Source organism: Taeniopygia guttata, chromosome 15, assembly GCF_048771995.1.
Source record: "Taeniopygia guttata chromosome 15, bTaeGut7.mat, whole genome shotgun sequence".
In the NCBI taxonomy this organism is placed as follows: domain Eukaryota; kingdom Metazoa; phylum Chordata; class Aves; order Passeriformes; family Estrildidae; genus Taeniopygia; species Taeniopygia guttata.
In genome coordinates this window covers 3,957,457-3,985,287 of record NC_133040.1, presented here as the reverse complement: position 1 = coordinate 3,985,287, position 27,831 = coordinate 3,957,457, and the positions used below count along the sequence as shown (strand labels likewise).

Genomic DNA, 27,831 nt, shown 5'->3' with positions numbered 1-27,831 from the left:
GCAACAAAACCTATAAATCTGTTTTGGAGTCGTTAACCTCAGCAAACATGTTTTAAATAATCAGCATTGCTGTGGGGGAACTGTCTTGTTATATCTCTATTAGACAGTTTGTTTAAACTGTGATGAATTAATTCGTTAGAGAGTAATGAGGCAACACCCCCACCCTTGGCCCACCATGAACACTGACCTTGCTGCCCCACATCCCTGAGGCGGGGATGCCAGACAGTCCCATGTGAGCCACCTCAGGGTTTATTTTTATTATTTTTAATGTTTATTGGATCTTGTCCCCCATCCTCAGCCCTTCGTGCGATGTGGAGCGGCCACTGCCAGCTCGGGGGAAGAAGAAGAAAAAGAAATCTGGCCGCAAGAAGCGAAGGAGGTGAGGGAGCCATGGCGGCGTGAAGGGACAGGCAGGGCAGCCCTTGGCTGGGTGTGAGGGAAGAGGGTCATGAGGGAGCCATGGCAGCGTGAGGAGATGGGCAGGGCAGCCCTTGGCTGGGTGTGAGGGAAGAGGGTCATGAGGGAGCCATGGCGGTGTGAGGAGATGGGCAGGGCAGCCCTCGGTGTGAGGGAAGAGCATCATGAGGGAGCCATGGAGGTGTGAGGAGATGGGCAGGGCAGCCCTCAGTGTGAGGGAAGAGCATCATGAGGGAGCCATGGCGGTGTGAGGAGATGGGCAGGGCAGCCCTCGGTGTGAGGGAAGAGCGTCATGAGGGAGCCATGGCGGTGTGAGGGGATGGGCAGGGCAGCCCTCAGTGTGAGGGAAGAGCATCATGAGGGAGCCATGGCGGTGTGAGGGGATGGGCAGGGCAGCCCTCAGTGTGAGGGAAGAGCATCATGAGGGAGCCATGGCGGTGTGAGGGGATGGGCAGGGCAGCCCTCAGTGTGAGGGAAGAGCATCATGAGGGAGCCATGGCGGTGTGAGGGGATGGGCAGGGCAGCCCTCAGTGTGAGGGAAGAGCATCATGAGGGAGCCATGGCAGTGTGAAGGAACAGGCAGGGCAGCCCTTGGCTGGGTTTGAGGGAAGAGGGTCATGAGGGAGCCATGGTGGTGTGAGGGGATGGGCAGGGCAGCCCTCAGTGTGAGGGAAGAGCGTCATGGGGGAGCCATGGCGGTGATAGGGCAGCCCTCGGTGTGAGGGGAAAGGGTTGGTGAAGGATGTGAGGGTGGCCATGGCACTGTGTGGGGCAGGAGGGGATTGCAGCTCTCAACTGAGTGTGAGCTGGGTCTGTGTAAGATGGAGGTATGAGGGCCTGGGGGTTCCACAGCCCAGGGAAGTGCTTCCATCTTCGTGCCCTCCCCTCGGGGCAGCAGAGCTGGGTTGAGGCTCATCCCTGGGTCCATCCCTGGGCTCATCCTGCTCCTGCCAGGAGCCCCCAGCCACTCTCTGCCCTGGAGATGCTGCTGGTGGTGGGGTGAGTGTTGGGGTGGCCAGCATGGCTGTGAGCAGCCCTGCGGTCCCTAATGCCTCTCTGCCCCCCTCAGGTCTCCCTCCTACAGCCCTTCACCTGTGAAGAAGAAGAAGAAGAAAAGCTCCAAGAAGCGAAAAAGAAACAGGTATTTTTTTCCTTGAAAATGTAATTCCCCGCTGGCAATGGCTGTTGGGGGTTTGGAGAAGGGGTGGAAGACACTGCTGCCTTGGGCAGCTGTTGGTCCCAGTGGACAGAGAGGTATGAGGATCTCTGAGCCCTGGGCAGCCAAGGGGAGGCATAGCTGGAGTCCCTCTGGGCTAGGAGGGCATGGAATAGGGTGTCCACCCAGTGCAAACAGAGAAACATGAACTGTTGGGATGTGGGGACACAGAGGTGGGCAAATAAAATCACTGTGAGGTCTGTGGAGCCTCAGCCTGCTGTCCTTGCTGTCCTATTCACGTGTGTCCACCCTCTGGAATGCCAATGGGTCAGTGCTCAGGGCTTGTGCTGGTCCCCATCTCTTCCTCTCCAGCCTGCAGAGAGTGTCAGGACCAGAAAAAGACTCAGACCAGCTCCCCACACCCACATCCCAGTCTCCTCTCCCAGCCCCAGTGACTGTTTCCACCTTCCCCTTCTGAAGTCCATTTTTAATTCAAAGAGCATGATTAAATTTTAAAATTGCAAATATGTCACTGTTTTCTCTCAGCTGTTAAACCAATATTTGACAAGAACAGTGGATTCCATCTCCCTAAGAAGGTTCATGTATTTATAATATATTGAACCAAAGAGAGAAGCTACCAAAAGTGGATAACAGGGTGAAAAGTTGAGCTTGAATCTCCAAAGAAGAGCAAGGGAGAAGGAGAGACAAGGATATAGGGGCTCCTTTAAAACACTTTATTCCCAAGGAGGAATTCTTATGCTCTTTTGTGGGTGCCATCTCCTGATGGAAGTCCTGGGTCAGAGACTCTGGCTTTGAACCTTTGGTAGCCATTTATGCCCCTGCAAGCCGAGGATAAGCTGGAGCTGGTCTCATGAGACAGCATGATAAGAACCATTCAGGATTAGTGACCAGTGGAGGTTTTTTTCCAGACACCTGGTAGCATTTCAGCTACAGACCCCAAGTGACTTTTCCAGAGGCAATCTCACAGCCCCTCCAGGCAGGACTTCAGGCCATGTCTTCTGCAGGATGTTGTGTTCCAAGCTGAGAGGAGAGACAGTGGGGTGTGCAGTGCACTGGGGCCGGGCCTTGCTGCAGGGACACATCCTCCATGCCACCAGGGATGAGAGAGGTGTTTCCTGTGTCATCCCAGGGGTGCTCCAGGAGGCAAGACAGGGCCATGATGCTGGTTTGGCTGTGAGACTGCTCTGGAGTTATGCAGAGAGGATATTTCCCTTGACTGCTATTTGGTCTTTCATACAGAAAACTGGGGAACAGATCCACCTCTTCATGCAGTGCAAAAATGGAGGCAGTAGAAGAGAAAAAGGACCCACCAGAGATGGGGGATGTATCTGATCTCTCCAAAGACTTGTTATGCTGAGGACCATGTTCTCAGTTACTTGTAGGGTGTGCTGGTCCCTTCTGGCACACCAGCATTTCTCAGCTGCTCCCTCAACAGCTGGCTAAAGGAGAGGAGGGACCATTCTGCCCATGTGCTGCATAAGCTCTTCTCTCAAGTGCTCAGTCTGAGCCTAAAGACATTGTCTTGGACTCAAATTTCCAATTTTGTAAGACCCTATATTCAATGTACATATTTGTGTCTTGCAGGTTATCGTCAAAGAAGAGAAGGCACAGGTAAGAGTTTAGCAAGTATGGGTGGTCCCTTAGAAATAAGAGTTTAATGGTCTCTTCAAGGTTGATGTTCACTGATTGGAGGCAGAAGGCATTTCTTCTGTGTTTCTTTGTGGAATCCCCTTGGGTCCCCCCATTCCATGTGGGTCTGGGGTCAGTGACTCCCCAGGTGTGCACTGGAAGAGCTCTTCTGATTCCAGTATGTGTGTATACATTATCAAGAAGTACTCATTTTCTCTATGGAAAAAGGCAAAGTCACCAAGCTGGCTGATCCCTTTGAGGGTTTTGGCCAAGCCCATGAAGCAGATTTGTCAGCAGGCACTCAGACCCCCTGTGCTGTGACAATCATGAATCCCTTTCATTTTTACTGCATGCTCTTGGGCAACTGAGCTGTAACATTGCTGTGTGATTGTGCAGCTTTTTATCGGAACAGAAATCTCCGAATTAATTAGCCATTTCTTATTTAGTTCTTCAAGCCCCAAAAGTAAGAGAAAGGAAGAAAGAAAACACAAAAAACAGTAAGTAGTGGTTCATGGGGTTCTCTGCCCTGCCTGCACAGTGTGGGGCTAGGAAGTGCTTGATGTGGTGGGGCCCCTGGAGCTAACACCTGGGGCACAACTCTAAGCATTTCTCAGGATTATTTTAAAGCTAAAACCGGCAATTCTGGTTTTGCTGGAATGGAAAAGGGTTTGTAGAGGCTGGAGATCTTTCTTCTGTCTTTCTTTTGTGATGCCTCTTTTTGTACTTCGTGTATCTTGCACAGATGTGCAGAGTCTTGTCCACCCAGTCCAGAGAAAAAGGCTTCAGCTTTTCTGGTGGGGGCAGCATGAGAGGCTGAACACTGACCTGCCAAAAGGACAGGCTGGCACACCCTTACTGGGAAGGGCCTCAGCAACTCTGGTTTGCTGCTCTAGGAGGTTGCATTAGGACCTACCCATGAGGTACAATACTGCCAAGGATCTGAACGGGGTCAAGGGGAAGAGAAGGGATTGTTTGGAGGGGATTGAGTTTGCAAAAATCTACTGTTGATGTTCAGCCCTGGAGTGTTAGCAGAGCACAATCCTTGTCCTGTGGAGTACATAATTGAGGGGCATGGTATAACATGTTCCTCAGGACTGGAAGGACTGTAAGCTGCCTCTATGTTTCCCTTTGTTCTCTGTCTTCTGGGAACTGCAACTCGTGACTTCTGACCTGCTTTCAGAGCAAGGTAACAGTCCTGGGGCTGAACCTTGGGCATTGACCCCCTGGTCAGCTTTGCTGGGTCCTGGGATAGCCTGCACAGGCTATCTTCATTGCATGCAGAAAACCAGTCTCCTTTTCACTAAGATTTCTGCATGTTAAGTGGCACAGTTTCAGCTCAGTTTCCCCTCAAACTGGGCTGCCCTGCACCTAGAAACCTTGGTGGTAAAAGAGAGCTTCCTAGGTTATCTGCAAAAGGAGGGCTCTCCCCAGCCTAACACAGCAGTACCCTAACAGTGCAGTTAAAGCTAAGATCCATGTCCTGCTGGGTGCCCTGACCTCAGGGAACTAGAGCTGCTGGAATTGCCCGTTGGGGATAAACCAGCCAAGGCGTTTTAGTCTCATCTTTCTGATGGCAAATCAGAGCTCAGCCACTCCCAGTTTCTGCAAATCTTTTGCTCCCAGGCGTGGATCAGATGGATCCCATGAGGATTTTTGTATAATCACACTGCTTTGACTTATCTTTGCATCAAGCAGCTGGTTATCTAAATCACACAGGACCAGTTTTCCCTTCTGCAGGAAGGGAAGAAAAATTGCAGGGACTGGTACAGGGGGTGAAGGGCAAACATGGAGACTTCCACACAAATCCACCATATGAGTGAAAGATATTCAGTGTTGCTGCTTTCAGTGGTTTGGAAATAAGAGATGAGGATCCCAAAATGCGAACTTTAAGAAAAATAGAATCATTGGGTGTGAAAAGCATCAAAGAAAACAGCCAAACAGAGTTGAAGGAATTGCCCTGGAGGTTGCCCTTTTGTCTTAAAGGAGATGCTGTTCTCAGGCAATTATTTGCTGAGTTTTTATACCAGCAAGTTGCTAAGTGCTGTCCAAGCAGGTTGTGTTTGTGCTGTCAGAGCCTGTGTAGTGTGGCCATGAAGTCAGGCTGTTCCCACCAGCTCACCCAGAGCTAGCTTTGCCTGCTGGCACAGCCATGCCAGCCTGAGCAAATGGAAATGCTTCCAGATCTAAATTAACTGCTGTGGTCGACCAAGATGGGAGGGACAGGGCACAGAAGCTGGCAGCTAGCCTGTCACCCATGTCACCGTGCTCTCTGCACCCAGGACTTCAGCTGCTGGCATGGACAACTATAGTCCTTAGGTAACAGGGCCAGGTAATCCATGAGAAACAGCCTGGTGGTGCAAAGGAAGTGTAGCAGGGCACTGGCCCTCTGTCCCCTACACACAGTTTGCTGAGGACTGTCCTCAGGCCCTGTCAGAAAAGGCAGCACCAGTGACTGGGCACCTGCCAGAAGCCAGGGAAATGGTCCTGTCTCTCAAGCAGGAACTGTGCACAAGGCATGCTTAGGAGAGCTGCCCACAGGACTGGCTAAATGCTCCCACCTGGAGAGGGTGGGGAAGGCTGGCTGCTACTGAGTGTACTCTATCACTTGGAGCTTGTCCTCCTGCACCTGCTTTTTTACAAGGACTAGGGACAGGGCTGGAGGTTTGTGATGGGTTGCACACAGAGATGGTGCTTCCCCCAAGGCTCAGCAACAGGAGGGTCTTGGGCAGTTGCCTGGCAGGGTAGGCTGTAGGATGAAAGGCAAACACATGGCTCTTTAAAGACTTGAAAGGATTGGTGCTGGCTGCTGCACTCCCACATCCTTGTCCACAAATCTTCCCCCAGCATGCTACACAGCCAACCTAATAGCTTGTGTGTAAAATGTTAGCAGAGATCTCAGGAAGATGTCACTGCAGTGATGAGGGGATGGAGAATTTCTCATGCCTTGATGTTCTGCGCCATGTTTCATACAGCAGTCTCTTTGGTTTAAAAGGCATACCTCCCTTCTGATTTGATCATTATCGACCTCAGCCTTCAGCTGCTGCCTCTTGCATCCCCCCACTTGCTAACCTAATGCTGGTTTTCTCTATGCTTCTTAAAGCTCTCGTGGGCGCACCCGGAAATCCCATCGGCATCGCCGCTGCCACTCTCGCTCAGAGAGCTCCGACTCCCACTCCCCCAGCTGCCGGAGCAGGTAAGAGCGCTGCTCCCGAGCTCGGTGTCCTCAGCACTGCCTGCTGGGCCCACGGATGTGCCTGCCACAGCCTGGGTGACCTGCAGGCTCTCTGTGCACTTCCCACTCTGGGGCCAGCAGTGTCACACACCGCGGGCTGAGCTGTTTGTGGGCTCAGCCATGGAAGGGTTTTGCCTCAAGAAGCAGTGGCTGCAGTTTTTCATCTGGCAGTCACTTCTAATCCCTGTGGCCGATGATCAGCCCATGACAGCTGATCCCAGTCTAGTGTCCCTTCCCCAGCCCAAGGGCTCTGTTCTGCTGATGTCCCAGGAAATCCTTAAACATGGTCTTAGCAATGGAAATATATTTGCCTGTGGCAATCTATAGTCATTGTCTTTGACCTGATTAAAATCTCTCCTCTGGATGACAGATGCGTCCTGGGGCCAGCTAAGTGGATGCTGGTGCTAGACCCAGCATTGCTGCAATAGCAAGTGATTTATACACATAATAATTTCATTTTTCATGTTCTCTGAAAGCACTTGAACAGCCCACCCCCACTCTCCTACTTCACTCCTCCTAAGTACTGGGAATTTTCTTATGAAAAGCTGAGGATCAGTGGGGGGAGGAATGCAATCAGTAATTGGAGGGGTGCTCATGCAAGAGCAGAGTGTTTTCTCTTGGAGGTGTGTCACCATAGGAACATCCTATGGTGCAGGAAGGTCATGGCTTGCCTTCAGCCACCATAAAATCATGCATTGGAGCTGAAATTTGAGGTTAAGGTCCAAAGCCTGAATACAAAATTATTATTTTTCTTTTAAAGTAGAAAAGCAAAACATCCCTTTTCTCTCCCTCATGACTCCACAGAGCAGTCATGTGGAAGGACATTCTCCCATCGCAGAGTCCTAGCACAGACCTGCCAAGGGCTGGTGTGGAGCTGGGAATGGGCACTACTGCAGTGCTAAGGAATAACATTTTGGCTGTTCCTGTCTCCTGGAGGCACAGAGCCAGGTCTCGAGAGGAAGGGCGTAAAACACGGCGAAGACGCTCCTGCCACCATTCAAAGATCACAGCAAAGAGAAGCTCCTCTCCAGAGGTTCAGGCCAGTCAAAAAGCCAGCCAAACCCTCCCACTCTACAGCTTCCTGTCTTCTAAGGAAGTAGTAAGTATTACACACTGTCCTCCTTTGCTTGAACTAGCCAGAGGAATCTGGGCAAGAACTCTGATATGAAATTTTTATAACTCAATTATAGTGATGTTAGACAAACTTGGTTAAACTGTATTATTAATTCATGGTGCTGTTTTCCACTGTATGTAAAGTCATTCCTTCCTTCAGCACTTTCACACCAAGGGTGGGGCTGGAGAGGGGGAAAACTTGCAAAGTATTTAGCCTATGAATAATGAATTGAGGACATTTAACAAAAAAAAAAGTGGCCTCCAGAAACGGTACTTTAAAGGGAAGAGTTTGTTATGCAGTCTTTGCTCAGCTGGATGTGAACTTATTTCACTGGTCTCTACATCCAAAAGTTTAGTCCTTCAGGCTGAAAAAGGGTATTAAACATATACAGAAGGAACATTTACATTTAATGAACTAGTGATTATTGGCATGGGATGTTTTCTGACAATCGGGATCCTTCTAGGATCACTGTTCCTCTGGACTGACAAGCCCAGGGGCCAAATTTGGAAGTTATGAGCAGCCCTCATTGATGCTAATGGGAACTGCATGTGCATCTGAGGGTAAAATCAGGCTCAGTGCCTTGGGATGTTCTTCCATATACACAAAAAGAGATGATATAATACATGCATTGAGAGAGCAAGAGACGGAGAGAAATATTAGATAGAGATTGGTATCAGTCTTCCTTTTCTGTGGCATGCTTCCCCTTTGTTCCAGGCAGCAGTAAAGCAGAGGTGTGATGCCCTGACTGTGGTGTTGGTATCAGACAGGGACTCACTCTGGAGAGAGAAATTGCTACGTGGGACTGGAGGTAGTGCAGGATCTGATAGCCACAGATGTGGATGCGTAATGCTAGAGGTGTTTTGGCTACAGAGTCCTCCAAGCCCCAAAGCTGGTTTCTCCTTTAGGCCCAGTCATCAGTTGGAAATAGCTCAGCCACATGCAGGAGCTGCATCAGATAGGAGAGAGATGGTGCCAGCAAGAGGAGAGACTCTACCCACTCACCCACACAGACAGCGTGCCGATCAAAATACCCAGGGATTGTACGTGGGTACAGACAGGCACAAGCTGTCTCTCAACATTATAGATATGCATATTTGCTCTCGTTATAGAGCGTGTGGGGCCGTGTGAGTCACTGCTTGTAAAGCCTTATAAGGCAGCGTGGAGAGCAGAACCTCACACCACACGCTCATGTGTGCACGCACACGCAGAGGAAAACAAGGTATGAAGCTCATTGTCATGAACTGGGGGTGTTGCTGAGTTCAGGGCTCCTCCCCCCCAAAAAAACAGCCAGCCAAAGACTGCATCAGGTCACCAGGGTGTTGTTTAGTTCAAGCAGTGTATTTTTCATAAATGCTTTTGAGCCTAAGCCTAGTTTTTAATTAGTGTTAGGTTTCCTCTCTCGGAAGCCAGGCTTCCTAAGTCCTGTGAGGCCAACTGCCAGCTGTTCTGTTTCCTGAGAAAGAGTAAACTCTAATTTAAAATTTTAAAAGCTTTAAAATTAGCTAAACTCAAGCATCCTGCACTCGTTTTTCCATTTGCTTCACTCGAGGTAAATGAGTGAAGCAAATGGAAAAGCTGCAGGGAAGGAAAGACAAGAGCTTGATAGTTCCAGATGCAGGGGGTGGATGCAAAGTAAAAGTCATCAGGATACTCCTGTGTTCTTTCTAGTAAGGGTTAATAACTTAGGCAAATATTTCAATGACTAAAATGCATAATGACTCATGAAAGCCACTACTGTCCTCCTGTCCCCAAAAGAAGTACATTCTCTTGGGACACCATTCAAGAGCACATTTAAGCACTTGTTCAAATTGAAGCCCCTGGTTAAGAGCTGCCCCTGAAATTTTGCTGAATAAGGTCATTAAATATCATGTACTCAAAACTGGCAAGGGAAAAATGGAATGAGAACCTTTAGTCTCATTTATTAATGACTATACACAACCCTTTGAAGCCTTTTCTTTTCATGAGTTAAATGGTTGCTCTATGAATAAGCTTCATTCTGTCAGACTTTGAGAGCAGCCTGAAATGAAAATGTGCTCTTGCAGAATATGTTGATCACATATTTAAAAAAAAAAAAAAAAAAAAAAAAAAAGCTGGGGAATAGAAGACTTTGTGAAAAAATTCAGAAATAGAATTTAAAAATGGCATGTTTCAATCCTCTGTGAGAGTTGGTATGTTACATTCCCTTTTCTTCCATCTGGTGTGGGCTTCCAAACCAAACCATCCTTACCTGGGGAGAAGCATTGTCATATCTCCAAATGAAAGGGACTGTCCAAGGAGGATCAGGGAAAAATACACAGAGATACAGGGAAATATGAGATAATGCTATAGCACTTCCAAAACAATGGTTTTACTTTTCAAGATGTTTTTTATTCTACACTGTTTTGCTTCTGAAAATTTGAAGTGCTTTGTGGTACTGCTATCCTCCCCACCCTATTAGTCTTCATTCCTTTGTAATGAAGCAGCCACAGTTTCTAACTAGATCTACCTGGAACTGCTGGGGGATAAAGCACACAAAACAATGCCCTGCCTGTGCATCTGCCTTGCTGCTTCCTTCCCTCTTTATGCAAAAGCTGATGCACCCACACATGCATGTACACATGCAGAAACACCTCAAAGTTCCCTGCTACTTTTCTTTATGGCAGTGAATTTCCAAGCTTCTCCTTCTCCTTTAATCCCATGCAGCCGCAAGAGGCACCTGTGGAGAGCAGGATTGTGGGCCTGTGCCTCAGCAGGCACAGAGAAGCTGTGGGTAATGTGCAGCATTTATTTCTGTACAGAATACCCCTGCCCAGCTGCAGGCACTTTATTCCACACCGACACAGATGGATGACTGTGCCACTGTGCTTTCCTTTAGCAGTGCAATATAAATACCTGCAGGGCACGGATCTAATTGCCTTTGTTGTTGCTGATGAAGATAACTGCACTGTGCATACACTTTCCTTGCCAGCTCCTTTGCTTTCACTGTAACTCATTTGTGATGCCACAAATTATCACAGGCTTGAGCCAGATTTCCAGTGAAGCTCAGTGGGGTACAGCTGGTCCAAATGATGCTGTTTGTCTTTGTGCTTGTGTCTGCAGAAAGGTAGAATAGGGGAAATGCTGTGCAGGGACTGGAAAGGCTGAGGAAACCTTATGGCAGACCTGCATATTGACTTGCTGCTGCTGTTTTCTAGCCTGGGTTTTGTCTTACATAGGAAAAACTATTCTTTTGAGTGCTAGGCAGCATGTTTTGACAGCAGACCGAGCCCTTCAAGAGCAGAAAGGCAAAACCTATAAATATGGAAGTTATACTCTTTTTTCTTTTAATGTTTTCCCCTCCGAGCCGGGGGACTGAGGTTACCTCTGATTACTGTGTGACAAATCCACAGCTCAGCACTGGGAGCAGCTGCGGGGAAAGATTGTTGCCTGTATCCATTGAAGGGCTGGGCTGTGCACCAGGTACCAAAATGAGATGGTGGAAGACAATCCTTTGCTCCAAAGCAGTGCCAGCCTGGCTCAAGCTGAGGTGGGGATACAATGCCAGCACCCCAGCAGGCTAAAAAGATCCTTGAAAAGAAACAAACCTTTGCTTGGCATTGTCTGGAGTTTGCCCCAGCAATGTACTGGTGAGCCAGGCTGCTCAGAAGTGTGACCTCCCAGCCCCAAATAACCCAAGCTCAGAGCTTGCAGGGACAGCTGTGTCATTGCCTCCCTGCTCTGGGACTCAGCTTAGCCCTTGTGGTACAGAAAGCCTCACCCTGAACTCCCATCCTGCCACGAAAAGGGGGATTTTCCCACTCAATGCTCGAGTCAGGGACTCATAACTGCGCAAAAAGGGGTTATATCGAATTCCTACAGAACTTCTGGTTTTCGTACTCAGTCAGAAGTTGGCTTTTCAGCTGGGGGAGGTTCTCAGCAGAGGTGAGGCCATTTCCTCCGAGCTCTGGCAGGTGGAGGAGCCCCAGGGCAGGCGCAGAGCCCCATCCCCAGCAGCCCCAGCAGGTGCTGGCTCTGTGCCGGCGGCTCTGGCAGATGTCAGCCGGGGCTCGCCGGGGTCACCGACACAAGTGTTTTACTCCTTTCATTAGCACAGTGCCTAGAAAAAGAGAGAAAAGCAGACGTTATGCCTCTCTGAAAGAGAAATTAACTCTGCTTTGAAGTGAGTTGCAAAACAAGAGAAAAAAAAAGAGCCACAGAAGGAATTCTGCAGTTCTGAGTGAGGTTGTGCCATGCTGCTGTCCCCACATGGCTGAGACAACTTTGAGCATTGTCATCTCTTACCCTGGGGCTGTTTGTGGCACAGTAAATGGAGCTGTTCAGTTTAATTGGAAGATGAGCAGTGATTGTATTTTTGTAACCTGTTAGACTACGCTGCCTCTTGGTCTGGGATTGCACTTGGAATTACAGTCTGGAATATGAGTGAGTGCCTCATTTCTGCTCCCCCCTCATCTTGATTAAATAATGATTTGAAACAAAAAATCCAATAAATACATATCCTGGGTTCCCTTGAGGGCAGCAGTATGTTCCCTGCTGAAAGCTGGATGAAACAAAGTTCACTGAGATTATTTGATTACTTATTAGGGGTTGTGTGTGGGGGAAATCCAAATGTTCACATAGAGAGAATTAGATTTGTGAAAGAGCAGGTTCTTTTAAGCCACCCTAAAAAAGTAAAAGGCCATTAGAATTCAGAATCACACAGAGTGTTATGATTCAATTGAGCTCCGTGCAGTGTTTTTAGATGTGGTACTCTGCTTCCATACTGGGTGGCTGGCATGACTTTCAGAAACAGTAAAACGGGACCACGAGCAAAGCCAGGATCATCCAGTGGGGAATATGGGGAATTGGTCTGAGCAGGCAGCCAAGCTGAGCACCCTGAGACTTGTCCTGGCTCTTGCTGCAGGGCAGAACCTCCCCCAGAGCCTGCAGGAAGCCACTGGTTACAGGTGCCCCAGAGTGGTGGGGCTGAGAAGCTGCTGTGTCCCCCCTGGCACCTCCCTTGCCCCATGCAGACCCTCCAGCTCTTACCCAGACTGTCAGCTCCATATTTCACTGATATCCACACTGCCTTTTCCCCGAGTGTTGCTGCCACAGATGTTGAACTACAGAGGAGCTTGTTGATCCTCCCGGTCATTTGACAGATTTTGTGATGTGCTGACAACAGTTGCTGCTTTGAAGGTAGATGTCAGCCAAGGCAGAGCAGAAGCAAGGATGCCAGGTCCTGGAGTGAGTCTGAAAAGCTGGTTTAGAAATGCCAAGAAATTGCTGTATTTCTTGGCAGCAATAATGGTATTTCAGTTTAAACTGGGAAGGAATAGAAGGAAGTATTTCTGTGTCTGATGCTGGGGTCAGTGTCCTTTGGAGCAGCCCTGTGCCCACTGCAGGCTCATGCTACCCCTGCAGCCAGGAAATACCTCACATGCTGGTTTTATGCCTGTATGTGAAAGGTGGTGAAAAGCTGGTTGCCTCTGGGTTAGGATTCAGCTTAAATGCAAACCAAAACCCATCTTTTAAGAAAAATACCTGGTAACATATTTGAAAGTGCAATCCTGTATGTTCTGGAATGTGGCTGGGGAGAGTGCAGTGGTCCATAGCAAAGAGGTCAGATCTCTTGGGGCTCTGGATGTGGCATCAGGGTTTCAGAAATAACTGGTGAAAAGCAGAGCTGGCTATTTGGCTCCTTTAGGCTCCTGTGACATTCCAGTTTCTGCTGGAGTAAGCAAGGACTAGTAGAGAATTGCTAGAGCTGAGAAGAAGCAAGGAGCAGTTCCAGATGCTGAAATGAGGCCTTCCAGTGTGTGTCTCCACTCATTCCTAGTTGGGAGCGTTTGGGAGATGATTCTGCTCTGTCCAGGGCTTCTGCATGGAAGGTGCAAGTTGGCTAATGAAGAAGGATCACCTAATTTCCCATGTTTGCTGCTGGGGCTTCTGATTTCTCAGAAGCTGGGATCTGGGACTGAGCATCAATTAGAAGTTGGTGTGGGGTGAAGATGGGGAACTCCATTATGGATTTGCTGTGATGAGCAAATCCCTTATCCAGAAGCAGTAATGCTTCTCTCCCTGGCAACACAGAAAGTACTTGGAGATCCTCCAGCTCCAGGTGTTTTCAGAGCAGCCAAAGTGTCGTGGGCAGCCATCCTTCTGCAGACTGTGCTGAGAGCTGCTGTGGGTGTTGGTAGCTCTGCTCTGGTTTCAGTCACTGCTGGTTCAGCAGCTGTGTCCGAGTCAGCTGTCCCTGTCCCAGTTAGCACCTTGAACTGGGTCGGGAGCAGCTCTCCCTGGGGAGAATGTCACAGGCAGGAGCCTGGATATGGAGGCACCATCTGATAGGATAAAGGAGATCCATGTGAAACATGACACAGGCTGAGTCTGCAGCCCCTCTGAGGATGAAAAAGTCATCCAGGCCACAGCTAAACTTTCAGAAGGGAATGGCCCTGTGCCTGCTGTGTGACAGCTGATCCAGGTCTCCTCTGCTGCCTGAGATAGCACCAACATTGCAATGTGTTCTTTTGGCTCAACAGGCCCCAGATTGGTGAGGGCATGACCCAGGTCCTCAGTGTGGAGAGCATGGCATAGATGGGGTCATTGTGTGCCCCAGAGTGTGGCATGTGCACGTGTTTGAGGGAGCATGGCTTGCTGGGAACATGTTCAGAGGACTCTTCTGAGTGGGGGCAGCCAAACCAGTGTGTCCACACTCTAAGAACCCTGCACCAAATCTCATGGGTGGGTTTGAGGAGAGTGGAGGCTCCAAGTGAAAGAGAAGGAGGCCACATGAGAGTGTAGACTTGTGCATTGGGCCCTAATTCTCACCCCATTGCAAGTGCAGATGTTAGCACTAACATCTCCCTCCCAGTGCTGCCACACTCCTGAGCTGGCTTAGGTAAATGCCAGTGCAGTTAAAACTGAACTATAAAATACTGAAATGATGTAAATCCCCTTGGTGGTGCTCAGGGCCCCAGAGAATAGCCCTGCTCAGAGCAGTCTATGTGAGTTTGGGGTCCTTGCTTGCCTTGTGTTCAGCAACCCAGCCCAGGGTGTGGCTGGACCCCCTTGCAGAGGCTGGCAGGAGCAGAGCTGCTGTCCCCTTCCCCTTCTCTGATACACAGTGGGGATACTTTTCCTCCTCCATTCTTTTGCTTCTTCCCTCACTCGAGTTCCCTTTGTCATTTCCATACAGCTCAGGGGGATTCAGTGCAAGCTGCAGCTTTCAGCACAAGCCATCAGCCTCCAGGAACGGACTGGACAGGCTAATTTAAAGCAGAAGGAAACAAAAATGAATAATAAGGGAGACGAGCGAGCAGACAAAAAGCAGTCATGACATTTGCATAGAGGAGGCAGCAAACAGTTGGCAGTGTGGATTGAAGAGAGGGTTTATGTTTTTTTTCATGTAATTTGAGACTCTAATGATGGACTTATGTTGCCCGCTCTTCCTTTTTTCTTACACCTTACCTACTAAAGGAGGAGTTCTTGATGGGTAAGTGGATGCTATCCGCAAGACACCAGGGAATTTATTAGAGGTCACTTGAGCGCATTAGCTATATCTTCTTCAGGGGGTAAAAAGCACACAAAGAAGTATCTGTATACCTTTTATTTCCAAAGGGATTTTTCTTTTTTCCCTCACCCTCTTTTTTCTTTTTCTTTTTTCTTTTTTCTTTTTTTTTTTTTTTAATTTCAAAGTGATAAGCTTGTTCATTTGCCAGTTTTTGCTTTGTACAGAAGCCCTTAATTTGTTTTGATTTAGTTTTTTGTTGCTTATTTTAGTGACATTGGTTCAGCCACTTTATTAAGGAAGCTTAAAAACATTCACTCATCTAAGTTTTTGTTTCATTTTTGTTTTCTTTGTAAGGATTATGCAGGTTTTTTTATATGAATATACCCCCTTTATTTTTCTCCCCTCTTTAAGGTTAAATAAGGGCTTTGTCCTCTGTTACATTTTTTTATTTAGTTAGTTATTTTAATTCTTTGGTTGCCCACTTACTTTGTTGAACACTTTTGTTTAACATGAACCGCATGCTGATACTCTTTGCATGATCTCTAAATCTTCCCATTATTATAGCAGGGGGAAAATAAGTTTCTTCTTACTGTGGATTTATTTTAGGGATATGTGCTTTTGTTTTCTTTTCCTTTCTTCTTTTTTTTCTCTCTTTCTTACTTTGTTTCTTTTCTTTCCTTTCCTTTTGTTTCAGTGCATCATGATGGTAAAATTTCTGGGTTTATTTGAAAAAAAAAAAAAGCAAAATAAAACCAAAAACAACCCCCCCAAAAAACCATTCAAACAATGCCAAATGGCTTTTTTGCTTTCAGATCTCTCAGTCAGGGTCTTCTGCTGACCTCTTTACCAAAACAGACAGCCCGCCTGGCAACCTAGCCAGCCAGAATGGAGAGTATCATGAATATGACTCAGGAAACGATACTTCCTCCCCTCCCTCCACTCAAACGAGCTCATCCAGGTCAAAGGACAGCCAGGAGAAAAGAAGTCTAGTCCATGATGGCTTTGGCCATGCCTTCTCGTCCGGGAAGCCCAAACTGGCCAACAGCGATAACAGCTCTGATTCAGGAAATTCCTTCACCAGTTGCTTTTCCCAGACCAAGGGAACAGCTTTGGAAAATCTGTCTCCAGATGCCCAGGGACAAGACCGAAGGTCAGTGATTACCAGTAGCTGCTGCAGTTGTTGCTCTGTGTCTCCTGGCTGCTCACCAGTTGCTGTGGTGAGCTGGCAGGGAGCTTTCTGTGCTCTGGAGGCAGGCAGGTACCAACCAGACCCACGGTCTTGCCAGTCTGGAGTCCAGAACCCAGCAAGGACCAGTCCTGTAGCCTGAGGAGGAAGATAAAACCCAGCCATCACATCCCTGGACAGTGCTTGTGTCAGTGCTTTGGCATTGCTGTGGCTCATGCAGGGTTTGGGGCTGAGTCAGGCCTTGGTCACAGCACATCCCTGCTCACCTGGGCATGGCCATATCAAAAAAAATGTCTCTGGCCCTTCTGGGCATAGTCTGAAAGGAGCATCTGGGGGTTGCCATGCTAATTCTCCCTTTCTGCCTACTGTGGGGAAGGGAAGTGGGGCTTGTTTCGACTAATATCATTATGGGCTATTCTTTCACCTGTCCAATGAGCCAAATCCAGCATGCCCTTTCCCCTTCCCAGCTCATCCAGCACAGCTCCAGGGTGACAAGATGGCATCTCCTTCCAGTGGGGAGCATAGGGAGGGGCAAGGACTTGGCTGGCTGCAGGATAACACAGCAGCAGCTCTGCACTGGGGCCACAGGTCATCTTCAGGAGAGGGGAGTAGCTGCCAGCCTTCATCGCTGCCTCCCATTCCTGGGCTTTTGCCAGGGGATGTTGGGAATGAGGGCACTGAAGCATGGTGGCTGGTACCCAGGGCTGTGCTTAGGCAGTGGTTGTAGGGACCTCTTCCAGCTCAGGCCCCGGGGTCCTGAAGGCTGAAAGTTAGAGCCAGGACATGGTTTGGAGCACTGAATGTGACGGGAGAGAGCCAGCATAATGGGTTTTAGTAAGAACAAGCCTCATTTTTCAGTCAGAGGGTAAAATTTTAGGTCTGTCTGTACTTTGCACATGGTGACTCCAGTGGGGTAACTCTGCCTTCACATGGGTGGAGCTGGGATTGCAGCTGGCCCTGGCTGCTGGGAGGCTGCTGGGCTCTGACCCCAGTTCATTCCCAGAGCACTTCTGGAAGAGGAGGAATTCATGCAGCACTATCCAAAGGCAACAGGACATGCCTGCTCAGTGCCCACTCATGCTGCTGCACAGCCAGGCTGGAGCACAGCCCTTGCCCTGCCACGCTCTGCCTTTCCCCTGCTCCAGCACTTTTTACTTCACTCCCTGCCCAGGACCAGCACTGCTCGCTGGCCTGACCAGGCTCTGCCAGCCAGACACCTCTGGTGTGTTGGGCATGGGGCAGATGAGCTGCTGCTTGTGCCACCCGAGAGCTCTCCCACACCTCTTCCCCTGGCACAGCCCAGAGGGTGAGCTCTTGGAATCTGTCCCACACACATGGGCAACAGCAGCCTGGGGAGCTGAGAGCTCTTTTTTACCTCCAGTTAGGGAATGGAAGGATGGGAATATTTATTTGCTGGAGCATGGTGCTCCCCTCAGCCAGGGACCAGTCCCGGTTCAGCCACAACTTCAAAAAGTGTCCAAATATATGTTCACAGAGCGTGCCTACCCTCATGTCTCGGTTCCTCAGAGGAGAAGAAGCGACTGTTCCTCCCCTCGCCAGCCCCCAGCTCCCCGCGCAGGCCGGGCTCCCGCAGCTCCTGCAGCAGCACCGGCCGATCCTCCCCCGGCTCCAGCCGCTCCTCGCACCACAAGGCCTCGCCCAGATACTCCCGAAGCAGGTCCTGCTCCTCGGGAAAGAGGTGAGGCAGCTCCCACGGCTGTCTCTGTGACCCGGGACAGTGTCTAGTTCTTGCCAGCCAGCAGGCTCCTTGCAGGGGGAGGTGGAAGAGTTTGGGGGTGCCTATGGATCCACAAGGCTTGGGGGGAACTGGTCACGCAGAGCTGGGCTGAGACCCTGGGGAATGGGACATCTCTTTCCCCTCATGATTTGGTACAGCCTCACCCTCCAGCATCATAAACTCCTTTACATTTCTCTCCTACCTCCAGGTCTTCCTCACGTTCCCCCAGCTATTCCTCCAAATCCTGCAAAAAAAGTCCTGGGAGTAGAAGTTCAAGGCCTCGCCGGAGCCCCAGTTACTCCCGCTACAGCCGTAGCAGGTACAGCTGTCTTCTCATGTGGTATCTGCTGTCCACTCATGTGGTACCTGCTGCCTCAGACTTTCCCCTGCCTCCATCCCTGTCATGCTGCTGTGAGTGCTGGGCAGAGCCCGAGGCTCCAGCTGGGTCTGCCCACACAGCCAGCAGCAGAGCTGCAGCCCCTCTCAGAGAGGGATCTGGTTGCAGCAGGGAAAGACACTCTACTTTTTAGAGTCACAGCTCTGACAAAGAGCTGTCGGGCCTGGGAAAGTGCCCCTGCTATGAGGGCAGCTGCCAGGTACCCTCAGGCTGGCACTCACAGCCTTGCAGAGAGAAATGCAGTCCAGGCACCTCTACTCCCTCCATACGCCATAGGAAACAGTCTCCCATTTCAACCCTAGAGCTGCCTTTGGCAGGTTTTCCTGATAGCACCTGTGCTGCTGTGAACATTTGCAACCTCAAAATCGTACCTTGCCAAGGTCAATTCTTGCAGGCTTTGATAATCCCCGTGCTGGTGGGGAGAACACTTCGGCATGCAGGGATCGGGCAGGCCCTTGACCTGCAGCGTGTTGCTTTGCAGATGGCACTGAGCAGGGTGTATGAAGTCAGCCACGCTGTTCAGAAGGGCCTGTGCTGACGTGTATGGGAATTTAACAAAAGAGAAAACCATAGCAACACCGGCACTCCTTCTGGCGAGGCTTGCGGAGCCCTGCAGGGCTACCAGGCCCTCAGCTCACGTGGGGCCTGCTGGCAGGGCTGCTCCTGCCAGCAAGAGCTAAATACAGACTGCACCCACAGACGCAGGTCCCTGGAAGCCATCTTAGCTTGGCAGTGCAAAGCCACTGGAAGACCCTGCTGGAACCTCTGGACACGATTAGTGGTGTCCAGCTGTGTGAGCTCTCAGGGGTGATGCCACCAGAGCGCTCAGAATTGTCCCTTTTGGAGCTGAGCATCCTGTGCTCATCTGTGCCTTCGTAGGTCGTTGCCTGTCCATCCCTGACCCACCCCCAAGCCCCTGCAGTGACAGTGCCCCTGCTGTGCCCTCCGCAGGGACCGCGAGCGGGAGCACAAGTACAGCTCCAGCGAGAAGGAGTCGCACCGGGAGCGGCAGCGGCGGCGCCGCTCCTATTCCCCCCTGAGGAAACGCCGGAGAGACTCTCCCAGCCACCTCGAAGCTCGGCGCATCACAAGGCAAGGGGATGCTGTCCCAGCCTTTGGAGACAGGCTCAGCTGGCACTTCCCGGGGGGATCAGGGCTGTCCTTGGGTCCCAGCCCTTGCCAGAGGAGGTTTTTCCAGGAGAGCAGTTTCCCTGAGCCTGATCAGCAGGCCCTTCCACCCCTCCTCTAGAGCTTGGGGATTTCCATACGGAGGCAGAGGGAGGATGGAGAGGGTCTCAATTTACAATAGCTGAAGGAAAAAAGATGATGAAGTCAGAGCAGAGACTCAGGTGCCAAGAGCATTCCTTCATGGGCTTTTTATTTCACCCTGCCCTGTGGTAGATGTCCCACAATGGAGAGTGTCAACTGTTGACTCTACCCTTCATTTCATGCAGAGGGCTCTTTGGGACATCATCAAGTAGAGCCCAGCAGACTGGGATTTCCCCGGGGCTGTAGGGGTGGGTAGTTTGAATCCCAAGGCCCATCACCTACATTTTAAACAAACACAGTCACATTTTAGGGAGTGTTGTGCAGAGTAAACAGTGTTTTTTGGAGATTTTGGCAGTAAATCTGGCCTTGTGCTGCTGGTAACCCACATCTCTCTGTCCCCGCAGTGCCCGCAAACGCCCCATCCCCTACTACCGTCCCAGCCCGTCCTCCTCCAGCAGCGCCGGCAGCTATTCCTCCTGGTACAGCAGCTCCAGCCGCTCCCCGAGCCGCAGCCGCAGCTACTGCAGCTACAGGACGAGCCGGAGCCGCAGCTGGAGCAGCAGCCGGAGCTCGGGCCCCCGGAGCAGCCGCAGCAGGAGCAGGAGCTGTGACTCAGGAGCCAGCTCCGACAGCCTGCGTCGCTAGGGAGTGCCACTGCTGGCTGACACCGCTGCCGGCGTCACCGCCACATTCCTGGCATTCTCCGCTTCCTTCCCACCTACCTGGCCATCGATAGCAATCATCCCCGATACTGACGTGGTGGCTTTGCCGGGTCCCCCTTCCCCGGTTCGGAGGAAGAGCCCTGGAGCGCCTGGTGCAGCCCCTCCGCCCCAGCGCGCAGCGGGTGGATCAGCCCCAGCTCCCCTGGCCAGGCTGGAAGAAGGGTCGGTGCTTTAGAGAGGGTCTGTCACGACAGACCTGCTCCATCCTCCCCAGTGCTCCCATCTCCCCATTGCTACTGCTCTCCAAAGCACTACCAGCGGGTCCAAAGGAAAGAATTCTGCTCCTCGCTCTTCTGACAAACCAGGAACCAACAAATTAACTTCTGCTCAAGAGACAGACCCAGCTGGGGAGGAGTTTGCTGGAAAGCTTCAGTGATGGGGGAATGGCTGTTCCCACCAAGGCAAATACCAGGTCCTTTGGGTCTCTCCTCCGGAGCTGCTGCCCACTCTGCATAGAAAATATTTATTTTTTGCCAGTCAGCCAGTCCCTGCTATAAATAGAAGGCTAGAAATCCCTCCAACGTACTTCCTGGGAAAAAAAAAAAAAAGAAGGCTGTTTGCTCTTTCTCCTGCCCTTTCCTAGCAGGCAGCAGCACCTTTTGCAGGGTTGTTTTATCCCCCCAGCACTGAACTGCTTGCAAACCACCTGCTGAGGTCTGAAGCAGACCTGGGGCTGGTGGGGTACAAGGCAGAGGGGAGGTGGTGCCGTGCTGTGCTCCGAGAGCCAGGCCACACATGGGAGACAGGGGCCATGGGCTTCCCCTCTTGGAGGAAGCCTCAGGCAGGTTGGGTTTGGGTTCTTCTTCAGGGAGTGCTGCCCTCGGAGTGCCTTGCTGGTGGGACCAGAGGTGCAGAGATTGCAGTTGTGGGGTGCAGTCAGAACACGCAGGGTTAAAAGGGCATTGCAAGAGCCAGGGGACCCCAGTTCCCCTTCCTCAAAACAATTTCAGCAGTTTCAGGCAGGATTCCAGGCCATCATTCCCCCTTGAGGCTCTGGCAGCCCTGGGGCAGGATCAGCAGCACAGGGCTGGTGCCAGGCTGCAGCAGGATGCACTGGAGCCCCAGTTTGTTACTGGGAGGCTGGAGCAGTGCAGGGGGACGGGAAGGGCCCCCCACTAATTGCCTGTTTTTCCAGGGAGCTGCAGGCTGCCCTGGGCCCTGGGGTTTTGTCTCCCTGCCAGCCCAGCTGCCTGCGCAATTACTGTGTTTTGCCGGGTAACAAAGGCTTCTCCCAGCACAGGCTGAGCTGGTGCTGAGGAGTTTATTTCTCTTACAACACCTGGGTGCTTAGAGACGCTAATTTGGGCTTAAGACTTCCCTCCCTCCCTTTTTCCATCCCCTCCCCTTCCATCCTGCATGATTATTAACGAGTTTGGGCTTAATGAGTCAGGGAGGTGTGTGTTGTTTAAGTGTTACAGAATAGGGCTGAGTGCAGCCACCATCTGCAGGAGGAGAGGGGGTAGAAAGGAATGTAACCTACTACCCACACCCCATCTATAGAATTACCTATGGCCCCTGGCAGCTGGAAAAGGGACAAAGCAGCAAGGGGAGGAAGGCTGAGTGCCATGAGCTGCTGTGGTGGAACTGGATGATCACCTCAGCAAGCCTATAAATCTGTTATCTGTTGGAAAGTACAGCAGTGCAGGCAGGGATTCCATCTGGGTGGTACAGGAGGAAGTTTTATGTCAGGGACCTCTTTCCCAGGATCTTTGCTGGTGCTGGACCCCCTTGTCCTGTGCCTTCAATGGCCAAAGCTCCCCTTTTTCCCTGCCCTTCATCCCCCACCTTGCTTGCTGCAGGACACGTGAGGATGAGGGGCTGAGGCAGAGAGCTGGGCACTGGTGTGGCTGCTGGCTTAGTGGGGATGGGTCCATCTTCTGGGAAGACCCTTTCTAGGATACAGAGAGAAGCACTCCTGGTAGGGCTGAGCAAATGCTCCAGGGCTGTGGTTGAGGTATCAAAGACAGGATGCCACTGCCTTCCCTCCTGTGCTAGCCCCAGCAGCGGCCCCTTGGCCACCTTCTGCAGTGAACTCCCTCTCAAAAGGGCTGAAAACCTCATGCTTTTTCCCCAAAGAGTCTCTCCCAATTTGATGCTAAAATGCCCCATCCTTCTGCCCCCTGGGAAGATCCAAAGGCAGTGATGGGAACCCAGAGCTCCCCAGCCCCAGCAGCATTTCAGGAGCAGCCTCCTGCCCCTTGGCACCCCATAACACACGTGTGGAGCTGCAGCAAGGAAGCAGCGAGCCCGAAGAGCCGAAACTAGGAAAGGAAAGAAGAGGGGCTTTGTGCAACTGGTGTAAATACCAAACTCACACTGACTGGAGTCCTGGTGGCTGGGGACAGATGATTGGAAGCACCACACCAGGGTTGGAAGCATCAGGAGATGACCCCAAGGGTTGTGTGGGGCTGGCAGCAGCTCCTGCACTCGTCCAGCTAATCCCTACATCAAGGACTGCCTCTGCCTGTACAGTCCGTGGCAGCTAAATGCTCCTGGGGTTTCCCAAGCAGACTTGCATTGGAGTAAACCTCTCTAAAATATTTATTTATTTATTTATTTAATATTATTATTATTCTATTTTTAATTGTATGTCAGAATGGACCAGTATTTATTTATTCTAATTTTTTTTTTCTAACGTTAAGTTATTTTTTTGATCTGTTTGTTTGTTCAAATGTATCCATGCCGCCGGTCTCGTGTAAAGGTTTACAGCTCTGGCCCCTCTCAGTGAGGTGGCCGGAGGAGTGACAGTCACTCCTGCTGCCACCGTGTCCCTCTGCGCTCTCCGGGGCAGAGCTGCGCTTTTCCGCGCTGGAATCTCGAGTTTCTCATTAGATTTATGCAGGAACGTGATGGGTGTGACCACAGAAACGGGTCTAGGATGGTCGGAGGTGCCGACGAGGGTCTGCCGTGATTATCCCTGTGCGCTGACCCACCCATGGGAAAACAAAAGACATGAGATGTGAGAAAGAGATCCCTGCGGAATCCTTGCAAAATCCAGCCTCTGGTGGCGGATCTGATCAAGGCTGTGTGTGTATGTGCACATGTGCATATACATGTGAGTTTCCCTCGGTGTTATTTGTTTTTTAACTTATTTAATATTTTTAGTACAAGCTTTAGTACAACCTTCCCGTTAGTGGACAGATGAGGTTTCTGTGGGTTTGTGTGAAGCTGTGAGTTTTTCTGTCTCTGTGCCTTTTGCCAGTGCTTTTTAAATTTTTTTTTCCCTCTCATTCACTGCTTTTACGGATTTTTGCTCTGCATCAAACACCTCAGATTGCTGCAGGTGCTCTCTGCAAAGAGCAGGTTCACCTGGAGGAGAGGCAGCTTGGTCATTTTGGTGTTGGTGAATCTCTGCTGTGATCAGACACACAAGGGGTGTTCAGGGCTGGCCACATCATCAGGATAATATCCTGGCTGTTTTTTGAAAGCCCTGTCTCGCACTCAAAGGCTCTTTCCCACCCATGATTTTGAATCATCCCACAAACCCCCCCTGCTGCCTTTCCCAGCAGAGCACGTCACAGCGCTCACTCAAATGTCTCCTCGACTCTGGAGTCATCAACTCTCCCCATCCATCGGACCTGCCTTGCCTCTGGGTTTGTCCCCCCAAGGGAGGCTTGTCCCACCTCTCCCAACCCCATGCTCCAGAAAATCCAACACCATTTCTGCCGACTTGCTGGGAAGCAAAGATAAGGGATGTTTCAAAGCACTGTTCTGTTCTTTCTTCATTGGTTGCAGCACTCAGCTGAGCTTTGCTATATGTTAACTGCAATTTTCTCAATGTTTTTGTTGTTTTGGGGACTGAATTTGTACCAAACTTGTCTGCAACAGCCAATCACTGTTATTTTGCTATGCATTGTACATATATCGAACAGGCTGAGAGGACTTGGCCTCTATTTAATATTTATTTCTTCTATTTATTGAGCATTACTTTTAAAAAAGCTATTTGGGTCATGTTGTTGGGTCCATGAAGGCAGGAGCCTTTGAAGTGTTGCCAGATATGTTGGACAGAGGAAGGCAAATTAGGCTCATTTGGACCTCCCCACCAGTATTTAGAGAGGAACCTCATTGTGATGGAGATGGGCAAGGCAGGGGAAAACTCTCCATCTCCTTGAACCAGCTTCTGTTGACAGACCACATCCCCCTGGAAAGGAGTGGGGAATTCAGAGGTGATGGGCCAGTTCTGGTGGAGGAATAACCCTGCTCCTCTTCCTCTGCCACGTGGCATAGAGCTGCCATCACCAAAAATCCCTGGAGTTCTCTGATCTCCTACTGCTGGTCCCCTCTCCCCTCTGGGTAGGGGACACTTGTCACCCTTTGCATCAGTGATGAGGAAGGGAATAGGATGGAAGTGACTGGCCGTGTCTCCACCAGGAAGCAAGGATGTCCACCCTGCCCCATCCTGAGACCCTTGTGCCATGTCCTGCTCTGCCCCCCTCCCCAGGCTTTGTGCCAGTAGCTTTTCCCTGATGTGAGCTCAGTAGGTAGCACAAGCAGAGCTTGCTGCAGGCATCACCCCCAGCCTTGAGAAGAGCATGAGATGTGCTAAAAATCCCACCCTGCCCCAGCATCGCTCCACCATGGCCACAGCCACTGCTCTGCCCACTTTGGGGGAGGTGTTTGTGCTCCTGGGGCAGAGCTGCCTGTGCTGGGGGAGTGTGGACACAGCTCCAGCATCAGCAGGCGAGTGGGCTGTTCCCACAGAGCTGGCCCAGAGCTGCTGGGTGCTCAGCCTTGGGCTTTGGGGGTATTGGTTTTTAGAAAGGGGCAGGTTCAGGTGCCCTTCAGTGTGCAGTGGGGTTTCATTACCTCTTCACCAGAGAATAAATAATTCTCATGACTTCGCTGCTACCTGGCAGTTTGCACATGACTGGGAGGGTCTCCAAAGCAACAGTGTCACGGTGAAGCACCCCAGCTTTTGAGCTATTGCCTAGAGAACAACACCCTCAGCAGCCCAGGGCAGCTCTCCACCTTTGAAACCCAGGGAGTGAGCAGGGACCTAGAACAAAAGCCAAGACACGAGAAAAGCCACGAGGGAAATGGTGTCTCTGTTCTCTGCCTGTTGGTTGATTCCACCCCCAACGACACCGGCACATCTGTTTGTTTGAGTTCATTGTAAAGCTCCCCTTGCTCTCCATCCACATGTGTTCTGTACCTTTAGTCTTCCTGGGTGTTTGAGTTGTTAGCCTGGTTAGAAAAAGGTTCCAATAAAGGTTTGGACAGTATTTCCTTTGCATCATGTTCCTTTTGGATATGCGTGTGCGGTGGGATATTTCGGGTTGTTTCAGCTGCTCTGCAGAGAAGGGCATGTGCCTCCACTCCCAGGACTGGCTGCTCAGGGCAGTGGCTGAAGCAAAAAAAGTTGTGGGCTAGTATTTCTGGCAGCTCTGCTTTCCCTGCTGGGCCAGGCTCTGCTGCCCTTTGGATTCCCCCGCCCTGTTCAGGCACTGGCAGTCCAAGCCAGAAATGCGTCCGTCTCTCCCTGGAGGTCACACGGGCTCATCAGTGCTCTCCTCAGGGCTGTGCCCTTCCCTTCCTGTGCTGCTCCAAGCCCTGCACAGAGTTCCCATGCCACAGGGTCCTGCCATTGTCACCTTCTCGGCAGGAGCCAGGCGCAGTGGGGACTCTCCAGCACCCTGGAAGCCCCCCAGGGGAGCAGCAGCCCTGGGACATGTCCCCATGGTCCCCATCAGGGTTGAGATGGGCACCCAGGAAAGGTCTGGGTGTGGCACAGGTGGATCGTGGGGACACGGGGCAGCATCCCCAGGTCACTCGGAGGAGAAGGGGGGCTGCAAGGGCACTTCGTGTTTCCCAGAGCTGATGTCGTGGGGTGGCTCGGCGGTGGGAGGCAGCCGGGAGGATTGGAATGACAACAGGAGCTAAATTGGGATGGCCCAGAGAGGGTGAGAGCAGGCGGGAGGAGGGGACGTGTGACTAATGGGGATGAACAAGGCGACAGAAAGAATTCCTGGCCGGGGAGGGAGGATGGCCTGGAGCTATGTGGGAAACGTGGGATGGGGGATGTTATGAGGCTCCTGGAAACACGGCAGGATCGTGGGACTGCCTGAAACCTCCTCGGGGCTTGTCTCCCTCACCCTGTTTGCCCATGGGGGTGGCAGAGCTGGGTGGTGGGGCAGGACCACCTGCTCCTCGGCCAAGCTGAGATGTGTCCAGCTGAGCTCAGGCTGTGTGTGGCAGTGACCCCCAGGACTGTCGCTGTACTGTCACCCACGGGCACCAGGAGCCCCCAGCAAGGCAGAGGCAGCCGGTAGGACAAGGGAATGGAGGGGGATGCTCAGTCCCTCCGCCAGCAGCTGCCTCCCTACATCAGGAGGATGGAACTTCCTCGGGCACTTCTCGGGCACCTCCAGGCATCCCTTCAGACCCCAGGGAGACCCCTGTGCTGCCCAGGTGTCTCCGTGCATGGGGGGCAGCCCTGCCCTAGCCAAGGAGAGGCAGCTCCCCGTCCCCAGCGATGCTGCCGTGATTAATGCCGTGGAGTGACCAGCGGCCGCATCCCTGTGCTGCATTAAAGCCTTCCTGCTGCAATTACTTCCACAGAGTCCATTAGAAAAATTGCAGATGCTGGAGAGAAGGAGCATGATGCAGAGCCAGGATGCGGCATGAGGAAGTGGCTCCGTAGCCAACGTCACCCTCATTGATGACATCCCATCCTCCAGCACAGCCCACCGGAGCCGTGCCTGGACCTCCCCCGTGGGGACCCCGTCCCCGCCAGCCGTGCCCCCGCCTGTGGCCGGGCTCGGGGCCGTGTGTCCGGTGATGCTCGCTGGGAGATGCCCCTCCAGCGCTGCTGCCGCGCCCCTTCCCACAGCTCAGCCCGCTCCGCCGCTGCCCTGTAATTACCGGCCCGGCCGCGGCTGTGATTAACGCCTCGCCCTGCCCGCACCGCGATTGCGGCAGGGCCGGGCCGTGCGCTGGGGCCAGGAGGAGGAGGATGAGGAGGAGGAGGCAGGTGCTGAGCCCCTGTCCTGCCTGCTGCCCGGGTCCCTCTCCTCCCCGCAGTTCGGGGATGTTTCTCCGGGCCCAGCTGGTGGAGGTGTCCAAAGAAGCAGCGCTGGAGCGGCTCATTTGTCCCCCTGCCCCACACGCCCCACACAGGCACCCCGGGGTGCCCCCAGTGACCCATTTCCCGGCACAGCGGTGCTCGGTGTCCCCACACGTGCCTTTACAGTGAGGGGAGCAGCTTGCTCACCCCAGCGCGGTATTTTTAACAGGTGACACCGCGCTGGAAGCAGCCGGCCCCGAGTGAGCTTGGGGGCTATTTCGGGCGGGCAGAGCAGCAGGAGGGGGCGGCAGGGGCTGGGGCAGCTGCCGAAGCGCCGCGGCCCCGTGGCAGCCGGGATCCTGGGGCCAGCAGCAGAGGTCAGCTGCCACTGCCCAAATTCTCCACGGCTGTTTCATCTCCTCCAAAATACTCGGCTGACAGGGCAGGACTTGCAAAACACACACCCCCCTCCTCCGAAA

At 51.7% G+C, this 27,831-nt stretch overlaps 1 protein-coding gene across 6 annotated transcripts in view; it reads left to right on the top strand.

The window, feature by feature from the left end:
* Positions 1-25,571, top strand: part of SRRM4 (serine/arginine repetitive matrix 4) — an 82,976-nt gene extending 57,405 nt beyond the window's left edge. For 3 of the 6 annotated variants that reach the window (XM_072936039.1, XM_030285324.4, XM_030285323.4), the window contains 11 exons: positions 299-379; positions 1,487-1,558; positions 3,179-3,205; positions 3,670-3,720; positions 6,324-6,416; positions 7,392-7,554; positions 15,850-16,187; positions 17,719-17,922; positions 18,170-18,280; positions 19,310-19,450; positions 20,032-25,571. In XM_072936039.1, coding sequence (XP_072792140.1) covers positions 299-379; positions 1,487-1,558; positions 3,179-3,205; positions 3,670-3,720; positions 6,324-6,416; positions 7,392-7,554; positions 15,850-16,187; positions 17,719-17,922; positions 18,170-18,280; positions 19,310-19,450; positions 20,032-20,272 — 1,522 coding nt within the window. In that variant the 3' untranslated portion in view covers positions 20,273-25,571. The remainder of the gene's footprint in view (positions 1-298; positions 380-1,486; positions 1,559-3,178; positions 3,206-3,669; positions 3,721-6,323; positions 6,417-7,391; positions 7,555-15,849; positions 16,188-17,718; positions 17,923-18,169; positions 18,281-19,309; positions 19,451-20,031) is intronic. The other 3 variants (XM_072936037.1, XM_072936038.1, XM_030285325.4) reach the window with 3 other exon arrangements.
* Positions 25,572-27,831: the final 2,260 nt, after the last annotated feature.